Source organism: Nanorana parkeri, unplaced genomic scaffold (assembly GCF_000935625.1).
Source record: "Nanorana parkeri isolate BGI_ZX_2015 unplaced genomic scaffold, ASM93562v1 scaffold97, whole genome shotgun sequence".
Lineage (NCBI taxonomy): Eukaryota > Metazoa > Chordata > Amphibia > Anura > Dicroglossidae > Nanorana > Nanorana parkeri.
In genome coordinates this window covers 915,308-929,007 of record NW_017306365.1, presented here as the reverse complement: position 1 = coordinate 929,007, position 13,700 = coordinate 915,308, and the positions used below count along the sequence as shown (strand labels likewise).

Here is a 13,700-nt window from a genome sequence, read left to right as displayed (position 1 = left end):
GGGGGTAAGAGTACCTTCCTTCCCCAGGCGCGCAAGAAGGAACAGCGCCGGAAGCCTGGCCCTACTTTCTCCGCTCACAAGCGGCTTTTTCGGCCCCCTCCGCCCTCTCAGAAGGGCGGTAAGTTTCACAAACCCTCCGCTTCCCAATCTTCCAAGCGGCCGTGGCAGCCCAAGTCTGCCAAGCCCGTCGGCAAGCCCCAGTCCGCAGGATGGTCGGGACCCGACTCCGGGTCCTGGGGTGGGGGGCCGCCTTCGGCTCTTTGCGGATTTTTGGCTGGCCCACGTCACGTCCTTTCCTCCACTGTATCTGTTGCCTCGGCTGCTCCGTCGGATCGCGGTCGAGGGCGTCACCGTCGTCCTCGTGGCCCCGGATTGGCCTCGGCGGGCGTGGTACGCAGATGTGATTCAGCTGGTGGTGGACACCCCGTGGCGCCTGCCTCTGCGCCCCGATCTTCTGTTCCAGGGTCCTGTGTTCCATCCTTCTTTACAGTCGCTAGCTTTGACGCCGTGGCTGTTGAGAGCCAGGTCCTGGGGGTTGTCCGATTCTCCTGCAGGTGGCGATATACCCTACCATTCAGGATCTACGATCTGTTGCCCTGTGTCCTTCAATGAACGGAGAGAAAAGGATTTTACGGTGAGTACAAAAATCCTATTTTGTTTTTACTCTTATTTGAAAAGACAGTGGGAGATATAACAATTAGAGGTGCACCTAAAATTAAAAAAAAAGTCAGGCCGAAACATAAACTTTTTTTTCTAGTCTTTTTTTAAATATGTAAATGTTATTTATTTTTTATAAACGTTTACATTTTTTAAACATTATTTTTATTAAATATTTTTATTTAATTTTTTAGCTTTTCAGTTGGGGGCTTTGGTGAAATATTGGGGGTCTAAACAGAGCCCTGGTATTTCCCTTTTGAAATAGAAAAATAGATTGAGGGCACAGTCTCTTGTTCTGCAGCCCCTGTTATAAATGAACAGGAAGCCTCTATACTCCCCCTCACCACCAGCTTGCGCTCCTGTGACAGCTCCACCCCCACACCGCTCTATATCCTGGTCGGTCAGAGGAGGCTAAGGGGGGCGGTGTGGCATGGCTCGCAGCACTCTCCTCTGACAGTTTCTCTCCTCCCAGAGGGGACACAGAGCAGCGCAAAGCGGGGAGGAGAGAAAGCAGGCATGCACCGTAATTTCGGCTGAAAGATGGCACTTTCAGCATTTTACCGAAAGTGCAGTTTTCTGCCGATATGTTTCATATCATAAACATATCGTATGTTTATGATATGAAACATATCGGCAGAAAACTGCACTGGGTAGAAAAGAAGAATAGCAGAAAGGAGGAAGAACAGAGAAAGAACCAGTGATACCTAACCGACTTAAGAGGGGGAAAGGTAAACACGTTGGAAAATACCAGAACCAGCTGGCCAGCAGAATTCAGAGCTCTTGGTTACCATGCTGTAGCTTTGTTTTGTTTTCCTCATCCCTATCCACACCAGCCATTCATTTAAAATATGACATATTTTTAAAATTTTTCACTGGGAGCCAGTGTATCGAAGATCTTGCCTCTCCTTATTCCAAGGGCATGTAAAGTATAGGCAGGAGTAAAACAGACACATAAAATAAAGCCTCTAATCACTGTAGATTGACCTGGTTGTAAACTAGTATTTTGGCAGCAACAGATATTTTTTACACTTAGTTTGCCTGTTTAATGCCCAAAACTTCTTTATATATTCAGTTGTCCTTTAAGTCAACTCTTTTTAGTGTGTATTTAAGTTTACTGGTAGAGCAAGGTCTGCCAAGTACCTAGCCGAAGTGGCGCTTTCCTTCTTTCCATGCTGACGCACGAACAGTCAGATAACTGATATCATGCTTCTGCATGATCCATGTCATTGCTGGGAATGTTGAAAAGTCACTTGTATAGCCTGTCCAATTATTTCAGATTATAGTGGTAGCTCCAATTAATTCTACCCCAGTGAGAATGAGATTAAAAAGAAGAAAAGAGAATATTGAACTGTGCTATAAATCACCAATTGTAAACATACAATTTACTGTCATAGTCCTTAATTTTACAGACTTCTCAGTTTGTCATTCACTATACTGTCAGCTAAGCATAGAGTAAAACCACAAAGGAACAATTAATATGACATGCAGAAACTGTTATAGTATTATTATAGACATCTTGGTGGTTTCTGCAGATGTAATTGGTGCTCCTTTATCATTTTTTTTAAAGTAATGTAAAATATACAGTGCAGGTATATTCTATATCCCACAGTGGATCTTAGATTTTGATGTTTCAACTATAGTTCATACAAACACACACTAGGGCATGTGTTACTGAGTATTTAGTGACCTATTTGTATGTTTTGGACAGCATGGTACCATTGCTAAACTGTCCTGTGTTTGACTCTGTCCCAAGGGATAGTGAATTTGTTTCTAAACTTCTTACTTTATCTCACAGCTAAACAGCATTAACCAAGGATCACACTCCACTGCTGGTACTTCATCTCTAGAGGAGCTGATGGATAAGGCCTATGATAAGTTTCATGTTCAGATCAAAAAAGTGCAAATGCTATTTGGAACCTCAGGTACAAAAGAAGTGAATGCTTGACATAAATATTATGCCCTTGTATCTGGTGCAATTCCTCAACCAGAATAAGGGATTTGTCTTAAAGTGAACCTGTATTAAAGCCTTCCTTTTATTGCAGAATATACCCTCCAGTTCTTTTGCTTATGTTCCCTGACCAATCCCTGCTTTGGCACCTGCAAAGCTAATCAAATGCTACTAAAATACCACCCATATCATTAGATTGGTACATGTACTCTGCTAAGCAGGGTATCTGCTTGACTGTAGTCGGGCCTGGTAATGGCCCCTGCTTACCTTTTTCACTGGGGTTATTCACAGTAAACCTACTTGGCATCAATCCAGCATAGTCGTGCTGTGGTCTGTGTTACGTTGCCTTCTTCCTTTCTGATGTCATTGGGAGACAGCTGTCTCTTCCTAGTTCTTGCAGCCAGAGAAGGTCCACTCTTCTCCAGCCACAGGTCTGCCCTCCTTTAACCTCTGTGTGGAAGCTGATGCCTCTTGGGTTATATCACATTAATATCCCAGGAGGCTTCAAGAGCAGGGTACACGTCAAATTAAAATTAGCTTTTAGGATTGCAGCAGGAGTGTGGAGGATTGCAGTGATGTAAAGTGTATTTTTTAGGTGAAGGTCCGCTTTAATGACTTTGGCTATGTTTGAGGTCATTGTTCTGCTGAAGAATGATTTTGGGACCCATCAGACTCCTCCCTGTTGGTATTGCTTGGTGGAGAAGTAGCTGGCTGTACATTTCAGCATTGTCCAGAAATGCAGACCCAAACTTGAAAGGGAACATCCACTATGCTTCACTTCTGCCAGCAGAACCTCATCCACTCTCCAAGCCTTCAGTGAACAAACTGCCTTCAGTTACAGCTATATATTTCAGATTTGGACTCCTCAGTCCAGAGCACCTGCTTTCTAGTTCTGCACACCAGGTCTTGTGTTTTTGTGTATAGGCGAGATGTTTGACCTCATTTCCATGTCGAAGGTATGACTTTTTAGCCACAAATGTTCCATGAAGACTAGAATAGAATAATTAGCAGACATTTTTAAAACTGTTTTCTTTTTTTTCAATTGTGTTTGGTTTTCCTTTTGCATGAGTGCAGGAGAGGACTGGAAGAAGGCCCGGGCTATGAACTCCTCATCACTCCACATTCTGCAGCCTTTAGACATTGATATGCAGCTTGGAAAGGCTATGGTAGAGCGAGACAGCAGAATGCCCAGGTGAGGGCCTTGTATAGTTTTAGCTCATTTTTTTTTTCTTCTTTATAAACCATCAAACCAAATCCACTGCCTGATTTCTCTATACAGTATTATTCTTTCTGCCAACAGTTTGCTGTAGCCAAACATTAAGAAAGTGTTGTTTATTTTATACTGAAATGTGTGAGCACCTGTATATCTCAAATGCAATGTTTTTTTGTAGTGAAACCTAAAATTGTCAGTGTATGAATTTGCAAACTTTCATTCAAGAAACACATTTACCAAAAACCATTTCAGTTTACATAAATCTGAAGAACTCAAACTTCTCCTTGGGTGAACATGGAAGTAAATATAATTTGGGAACATTTTCAGCATATAAATATGTAAACACATTCAGTCAATTTTTACACAGTGTTTTTCTTTACTAGAATGCAATCCGTAAGTGCTTTGGAAGATGCTTTAGATTTTGCTTTTTTTCACTGTAGGTTTAAAGTGTCTGGAGAGTTGCCATTGTTGCGCCTCAAGATCTCTGACCGTAAACTCCAAGGAGTGTTTGAACTTGTGAACAGCATCCCTCTGCCTCAGACGCAGGCTGACACCCCATCTACTAAAGAGAAGAGAGTAAGTCTGTCCACACAGGATTATTTTACACTAAACAGTAACTAAATTAAGCATGGTAATGTCGTCTTGAAATGCAACAAAATTGTCATCACTTCGGTCACAAAGCCAAAATACAAGAAACATATTAGGGGAATTTTATAAAAACTGGAGCAGCCAAAATCTGCAACAGCTGTGCATGGCAGCCAATCCGCTCCTCTTTAATTTTCAAATCTTAACTGAACAAACTGAAGAGAGAAGCTGATTGGTTGCCCTGGCCAACTGCTTCAGATTTTGTCTGCTCCAGTTTTGATGAATTCCCCTCCCTCTGTTTAATCCTCTCATTTTGGATAGATGGTGGAGCCATGCAGATCACTCTTTTATATCTATGTAATCAACATTGCTACTGAGCCGTGTGTTCCAGTTTGCTGGCTTTTTGGCCATCTTCATTGTAGAATATGGAAACCTTGCCCCTTTCAAGGCTTGAGGGGTAGGTGCAAGGCTAATAGTTATGGTGAGATGAACCAAAAGGAACACATGAGCCTTTTTTTGAATGTGGTAGAAGTGTCGCTATTTAAGCACCTTCTTTAAGAAGATAATACTGCATGTACAGTGATTTAGTGGAAGGATTTTTAGTTCCTTTTGCTCACTATATAATAATTGGACTAGCTATCATACCCTGGAATGGTTACATAGTTTCATACATATGATATAACGTATTTGGAGACATTATCCCACATTCATAAAGTCAAATTAATTCTTTTACTTGTGGTCAATATTTTATCTCATGACCATTTTCTCATTAAAGTTGTCCAATGCACAAAATAAATACCATATTGGTGTGAAATTGTCATTTTTCCTGCTCCCCTCAATGGGCACCTCATTGAAACATATGTAATGCCAGCATGAAGCTAGTATGTTTTAAAGAGCAAAAACTAGGGCAATATTATTTGTGAATTGTCCTTTACAGTCAATATATCTAAAAAAAGCAATAAAAAAGTGTGCAGTAAATTCATGAATTTACAGTAATGCATTTAGTCAATTAAACAGTGTGCATTAGAAAAGGCAAAAAAAAAAAGAATGCAAATACATCTGTTATGCTTTTGTGAATTGTGTCTTGTGATCTTCTAAAAAGGTTGTGTTTTTCTTGGAAAAATCCAGATTGATGTTGTCCCAATTCTATCCAGAAGACCAGAAAAACTCTTAAAACTAGAGATTGAAAAGTCTTTGCTTCTGGAGGAGGTCTCATCAGGTAAACAACACGTTGCATTGTTCCTTGCTGAGTAATGTTCACCTCCAAAGGATTAGGGTGTAAAATGTGGATACAGATTTTTATAGACAAAGTGTTGAAAAGGAATGTGTTTTATATATTAATTTACTTTCAAAAGTTTTTTTATTGTTTTCATCCAGACATATACAAAAAACATCTACAACATAAAGCAATGTAATAGGACAGTCTTCATCTTAGTGTTTATATATTAATTTAATATTCCCTAATATGGATGGAATAGAATATTACTGAGATACCACGTTGTCGGTTTAAATCACAAGCTATATATTAATATATATAAAATAAAAATAAAGATTGTGATTATAACTAATGACTAATAACTAAAATGTAACATACAGAAACTTTCAGTGTGCATATATGTTAGTAGCAGGCTAGAGATAAGTATATTTTTCTCTTGTCTTTAGTGGAGTTTGCTCCCTCTTATTTTCATGTTCAAATGCAGATTTCAAGTTACTAATAAAAATATAGGATGGGCATCAGATTAGTTTTTTAAAGACAAATATTGTTAGTTTAGTTTGGACTTAATATTTTCATAAACAAAAATGGCCGGTGGTTGCATCATCAAGATGAGCCAACATGATGACACATGTGCAGTATTGCACCATTATGGGGACTCTATGAGTTTACTACCAGGCTTGCACTAAATCCTGCTGTCATATTGTAGAGCAGGATGATAACCTGTCACTCCATCTGCCCTGCCTTGAAATTTTGTCTCTCACCATTTTACCCTGCACCCCTTTGTCATCACTCTGCCACACAACTCCACATATTTTTCTACACTTTCTCACCATTCTGCCGCCTACCCACTCCTGCCCTCACCACTCTTCCCCCACTCTAACCACTCCTCCCCCCCAACACCTTATTTTACCCCTCCTGAAACACAGAACCGTGCCTTCGCCCGATTCAGACCTACTGTCACTGCTTCAGTTGCCCCACCTCAATCCACCTACTTTCACCACCATAGCTGTCCTGATCGCAGTCCCCTCCCTTCCTAATCCCAAAACGTTTGCTAGTCTATTTTAAAGTAAATTATACTGTTTTGGATATACTATTAAATGAGATCAGTTTGATGGAAATAATCTTCTCATTCTGTATTTAATATTAACATGCTTGAGTCAGCCGATTTACTGAAAATAATATGCTGATATCAACACTAATCATATCATTAACCTAAAAAATGGTTAAAGTGGAACTTAAAGGATAAGTTCGCTTTCCCAAGTGAATTTGGGAAAATGGAATTGCCCAATCCCGTATGGCCCCTCGCCCCCCCCTACCGCTATACACATATACATGTCACTTGACCAATCAGAAGTGCTTCTGATTACGCTGACCAGTGAGAAGCGCTTTTTACTAAGAAGCACTTCTCATTGGTCCGCACGGTGAGGTAATCGCCATTTGCAATCGAAATTCAAAATCCATGGGGTACGGATAGTACACACATATGGGCGGAGGGGAAGGAGCATTTGCCGAAATGTTAGTATAGTGGGGGAGAGGGGGCCAGATTGGAGGGGGTAATTCCGTTTTCCAAAATTCACTTGGGAAATTGGACTTACCCTTTAAGTGTATTTAGAAAAAAAACAAACATGTAGCCTTTTATGACGGTAGAGACTTTGTATGTCTCTTCTGCCATAAATACTTCTCCCCTACCAGCAATGTACACTGAGCTGTGCATACCCAGGGAATAACGTTTTATTGAAGAAGTAGCAGTGGTGTGACCTGTTTCTGTTTTATGTTGGATCCTATTTGGGAGAGACATACCCATTGAGCACCCACAGTTGCTTCAGCTTGAGCACAGTTTGTTAGCATCAGAGTAGAGTCCAGTCTTGCTTATTTATGGAAGTGCCAGTGATGGAGAGGAGAGTGGACAACATATTGTTAGAAGGGGGCACTGTGCAAGGTAAGTGTGCTATGATGTGTAAATATGCTAAGCATACTTGCACAATATATCAATAGCTCCTGGGGCCCCAACATGTTTGTGCTGTTTGGTTCTGCTTTAAACAGCTGGGTATAATCATTACAATTGGTAATCTACATTGCCTTTAGTAACTAATCTGCACAAATCTACATTTAATACACTATGTGCCCTGTGCTGGTAAGATGTTGTTTATTGATGCTGCATACTCATTTCCAGGAATCTTGCACTGCTTGGATCCTAGAAAGAGGATTGGGAAAACAATCTGAAAATAAAGTCTGATCCTCTATCCAGTTTTTCAGTGATTAATCAAATGTTATTAATGTAATAACTAGGGATGCACCGATATATCAGCCGCCGAAACATATTGGCTGAAAATTGCAATTTTGGCATAATGCCGAAAGAGGCATTTTCTGGCTGCTACAGCGGTGCATCTATTCTTTCTCTTCTCCCCGCTGATTGCTGCCCTGTGTACTCGCGGGGAGAATAGAAAGTGTCACAGGCGGCTGAGCGCTGCAAGAGGAGAGCGTTGTGAGCGGCCGGCGTCTCTCCTCCCACACCGCTCAGCCTCCTGTCACAGATCGGAGGAGAGCAGCGTGGGAGGAGACAGCCAGCGCTGTCACAGCAGGCTGAGCTCTGCTCACTCAGCCTCCTGTGACAGCGTGTCAGGATGGAAAGCGAGGTACAAACACTCAGGCTGGGTTCACACCTGGGCGTTTTTCAGAGCTGATCGAAGCGCTGAAAAACGCTCAGCAGGTGAAATCTAATACTTTCCTATGGGCATGGTTCTCACCTCAGCGTATTTCATTCCGTGGAAACGCGCTGAAAAACGCCCTACGCCCAAACAAGTACAGGAGCTTTTTTGGGGCGTATTTCAGCGCGTATACATTGTTATTCCCGAGTGTGGCTCGGGGTTAACAACTGGGTAACCCCGAGCCACACTCGGGAATACAGCGTAGGTCTTACCTTGTCCACGATCCCCGCTGTGTCCTCCAGTTGCTGCCGTCTTCCGGGTTCCATCCCTTGCGAGCATCCGCATCGCAGCAGGGTGGAACCAGCGGGAAAATTAAAAGTAAAAAAAAGATAGAGAAAATAAAGGGAAAAAATAAAAACGGGAGGTATAAAAATGCCATGGAGGTATAAAAACTTGCGTTTCACTGAACTAAAAAACGCGCCTATAGTGCGCCCAGGTGTTTAACCAGCCTCAGTGATCGCTGAGTGTTTGTAAATAATTGAGGACAGAGTATGTTGACTATATCCTCAATTATGAATGAATGGGAAGTGATCTACATCACCTCCTGTTCATTCATAATTGTGGTTATAGTAACCGTACTCTGTTCTCATGTTATGAATGGACAGGAGCACTCAGTATAGAGGATTCCTGTTCATTGATAACAGGGGCTGCAGAAAAAGACTGTCCTCAATCTCTTTTTCTATTTAAAAGGGAAATATCAGGGGTCTGTTTAGACTCCCAATATTTCCCCGAAGCCCCTAAAAGTAAAGTAAAAAATAAAAATATTTAATAAAAAATGAATAGATAAAAATATATATTTTTTTTAAAGTTTATAAAAAATAAATAAAAACAAAATATTTCAAAAATTTAAATAAAAAAATTCCGTTTCGGCCTGACATTTTTTTTAAGTTTCGGTTTTGAAATTATCATTTTGGTGCACCTCTAGTAATAGCAGTTATTGTTGTTTCATGTAATGTATATTCTCACTGCCTTTACAGTCTTTTCAGACATGGAAAGTAGACTTTGTCTACATTTCAGCTTCAGCTATCGGGTTTTGTAAACAACAGGCTCTGTTCAACTAAACATAAGGAAACTGCAAAACAGAATGATCTCTCCATACACAGATTTACACATTGTACTATTGTGTGTGCTTACTGTATTCCTATAGACTCAGATGAAGAGTTCTTTGACACTAAAGATTCTGATCCTTCATTTAAAATAAGTAAGCCAGTCACCAAAGGGCACCCAGGTAAGAACGATGCAGCACCTGCAGCAGAGACCACCCCTGAGGAGCTGGCAGATCTACACCTAAAATTTGAAGTGAAAGAAGTAAGTTAATGTACACAATAATCTTTATGCATTTATAATTGTATCATTTTTTTTTTTTGCTGCATTATAATTTTATATCTATTGTATGTGGTCTTCTAACTGACATGGTACCTTGACTCTTTAGGTAATTTTAGAATTGACTAAACAACAACAGAAAGAGGAGATCACGGTCCTGGTGTTCAGTATTCAGCAGTTGGGTACTGAAGCTTGCATTAATACCTATGATCTTCAAGCTGTGTCCTATCTAAAGACAATTAATCTGGACTACTATGATGTTCAAGGTAAAGCAAACTACACATTATGCCCTTTGCTTCTTACCTAAAATACAACTGAAGCTTTTTTTTTTTAACAGGGTAAGTGAGGGTTATATCTCGTTAGCTTTTTGCCATCTTTATCCCATTGGGGAGATTTCCTTTCACTTCCTGTCCCACAGTCCCATCTATTCATTTTCTGATGACAACTGGGATTTTATCAATTTCAGTGGTAGCACTCACCAATGGAAAAGAATGGCTGAATCTCCCTAACTGGCAAACAGACAGCAATAAAAACCTGATGGGTGTTCTAATCCCTCTTCATTCTATCTGAAACTACAAAGAAAACCCTCTTCGATTCAGTTGCAATTTAAATTGTTAATAATGCTCTCCATAATAATTGCAATATAGTGTGTGTATATATATATATATATACAGTTTCTTTTTGTGTCCCCCCCTTTTTATTATTTTCTGGATCAGCTCACAGAGTTGAAGTTGATTATCTGTTCTTATTTTACCTTTTGCACTTTTTTGTTTTATTTGTTCTTATTTTCTCTATTGATAGCTGAAACACACAGCTCACAAAAACTGTGAAAAAACATTTGTTATTGCATTTTTAGCTTAACGTGTGATTAGTGTGGTCTCAGCTGATATTATACGTTTTATCTATTGCCGTGATAAAATAATGTTTTGGGTGTTATTTTAGCACTTCGCATTTTGGCAGCAGAAGCTATGGAGCAGTTCACTTTCAGCACACAAGGTTTCGACATATAAGGAATATTTGTGCCACCTGCATACTAATTTAAATATAGGATCATAAAGTAATCATTAATGAAACAGCAATATCACTTTTACTGAACAGAATAAATATAGTAAATATTAGGTTAATTGATAACTACATCTGTCGACACTCGGAGGGGAATTTATCAAAACTAGAGCAGACAAAATCTAGAGCAGCTATCCATGACAACCAATCAGCATCTCTCTTTCATTTTCAAATCATAACTGAACAAAGTGAAGAGAGAAGCTTATTGGTTGCCAGGCACCACTGCTCCAGATTTTGTCTGCTCCAGTTTTGATAAATTCCCCTCTTGGTGTAGGTAGGGCAAGCAATTCAACTGACCACCCTAAATCTGTTTTGATATTAAATTTGTAGCATAGAACAATCCACTTGCATTAAACCCCATTGTCTAGAGACATTTTAATGAACTCTTAACTGCAAAAAAACATCCAAATTTGTACACGGACAAAAACTTCAACTCAATGCTACCTTTTTTCTTTCTGCGTCATGCAATAGCATTCAGTTAAGCATCCAGTTAAAATGAAGAAATATTATTCCATTTCTATATACCTCTCTTCATCGCAGTTCCACAAGCATCATATTACACCTGAAATCGGTCATAACACTACCTTGAAGGAGGTGAAAAATCTACACCTTGATACTGAGTGATGAAAGGAGATTTTCTCTTTGGGAATTTCATTTCTAGCATATTTTTTCTTTCAAGTTGTTAAAATAACATCTCAATACCGTGTTTCCCTGAAAGTAAGACCTACCCCAAAAATAAGACCTAGCACTATCTTCAGGGATTTCTGTAATATAAGACCTACCCCGAAAATAAGACCTAGTTCGGTGGTAGATCTCATATTACAGAAATTCCTGAAGATAGTGCTAGCCGCAGCTCCCGCCTGCACGTCCGACCAGCCCACCAGACCGTTACTGAGCCGAGCGGCTCTTCATCATCCTGACCACAGTGCGTGCCGAGGACAGACCGGGCCCCCCCACACACTGCCAGAAGCCTTCCAATTGGCTGACAGAGCACCCAGAGCGGCTCCCTGGACGGCATCATAACGCTAGCCGCAGCTCACGCACGCCCGCCCACCTGTCTGTGGCTCCCTGGACAGCAGAGCGGACAGCTGCAGCCAGGTAAGACATCCCCCGAAAATAGGACCTAGTGTCTTTTTTCGTAGGAAAAAAAAAATATAAGACTGTCTTATTTTCGGGGAAACGCGGTAGGTAAAATAATGTTCGAATAGGTAAAATAACATTTGAATAGGTAAAATAACATTCTAACAGGTAAAATATTGTAAGAATGGGTAAAACAACGTGTGACTAGGAAAAATGAGTCTGAAAAGGTACAATAACATCTGAATAGATAAAATAATGTCTGAAAAGGTATAGTTTCCCAGCCACTCCAGCTACATATGGGATGACAAACGGAAGAATTAGGTCATCCAATATGTAGCTGGGGTGTCTGAGAAACTCAGAAGGGTTTTTTTTAAAACATCACATCCCTGCCTGCTTTAAACCCAGCAATACACTGAGGCAACAACTGGTTCACCCAAAAGACCTAACACCAACATGCAAGATGAACAACATTGTGTATGCAGTCCAGTGCAGTGAGTGCTCAGAATTGTATGTCAGTGAAACAAAACAGCAGCTACACCAGCGTATGGCACAGCATAGAAGAGCAAAACCCTCTGGTCAGGATTCGGCAGTATACCTACATCTAAAGAAAAAGGGTCACTCCTTTGAAGACAGTCATGTACGCATCCTAGACATGGAGGAGGACTGGTTTAAAAGAGGTGTGAAAGAGGCCATTTATGTAAAAATGGAGAAGCCAAGCTTGAATAGAGGTGGGGTGGTGAGACATCTATTGTCTGCCACATACAATGCTGTTTTAACACCTCCTAGACTCCAATTATGCAAATGCAATCACCACCTTGTTGCGACTAATAGATTATGTGGATTGGAGCGACATTCACCATATTTATTCCCAGAGAATTTTTCATACAAGTCATTCTGAATTGAGAACGCTACTTGGATGACCAGTGAAACATCTTCAAGAAAAATACAGCAAGTCCAGTTGCCTTGAATTATTTTTTACAGATATATGTTGTTATACCGCTGTTTCAAAAAAATCTAATTTTGTTTGATAAGAAGCGTTAATAAGTTTTATGACTGACTAACTTTACATAGCAACCATATAATGAGCAATAGCAATGAAATTAGAGGCCAAAAAAAGAGAAAAATCTTTATTACTTTATACTAGTATTATTGTTATGTTTTGCTTGTCACACTTTATTATAAAGTCATTGTTAAGTTTTGCCTGTCACACTTTTGCTTTTCTGAGTTTGCATCTTTAGTGCTGTACATCTGTACTGACCCCTGCTAGATACAATGCTGCTTATTTTCTACATAGTTTTCATGAATAGTAGGTAAATTAAATCTAAACATAAGGCATAACCATACTTTGTTAATAATGCAGGTCTCTGCACACAGCCTCTTCATTTAATAAACTCTTCAGATATAGAAGGGCTGGATCTCTTGAAAGTTGAATATATTAAGGTAAGTGATGTTATTGTTCTTATCACATTTATCTTGTCTTTTGGTACACGGGGCACCTGTGCATCCATCTACAGTTAAATTGGTATCTCATAATATAAGTGCCTTAAATGAAATATTATTTTTTACATTCATTTTATGTTTATACGCATTGCAAGCTAAACCTATTTTATTTTACTTTTTTTATTATTCTAGGCTGACAAGAATGGTCCAAAATTTCAAACTACCTTTGAGAACACTGAACAGACCCTAAAGGTACAGACTGGGAAATACACAAAATTCTATTTTAATCTTGATTTCTTTCTCTTTCATGGAGGGTACACAGAAATTCTTAAACCTTTGGGTTATACAACTGCCTACAAGAGGATTTGATACTGGCAAACAAGCTGGTAGGTGAGGATTAGATGGCTGGAGGTGACCATGGTCAATGTAGGCGGGCAACAGGAATGGATTGAAGACTTGAGTTCCACA

At 39.9% G+C, this 13,700-nt stretch overlaps 1 protein-coding gene across 1 annotated transcript in view; it reads left to right on the top strand.

Annotated features, from left to right (window-relative positions):
- Window positions 1-13,700, top strand: part of VPS13C (vacuolar protein sorting 13 homolog C) — a 225,912-nt gene that overhangs the window by 91,701 nt on the left and 120,511 nt on the right. The window contains exons 23-30 of the mRNA XM_018552762.1: window positions 2,453-2,579; window positions 3,680-3,797; window positions 4,259-4,394; window positions 5,532-5,622; window positions 9,475-9,635; window positions 9,760-9,916; window positions 13,153-13,232; window positions 13,425-13,484. Of these exons, the coding sequence (XP_018408264.1) occupies window positions 2,453-2,579; window positions 3,680-3,797; window positions 4,259-4,394; window positions 5,532-5,622; window positions 9,475-9,635; window positions 9,760-9,916; window positions 13,153-13,232; window positions 13,425-13,484 (930 nt within the window). The remainder of the gene's footprint in view (window positions 1-2,452; window positions 2,580-3,679; window positions 3,798-4,258; window positions 4,395-5,531; window positions 5,623-9,474; window positions 9,636-9,759; window positions 9,917-13,152; window positions 13,233-13,424; window positions 13,485-13,700) is intronic.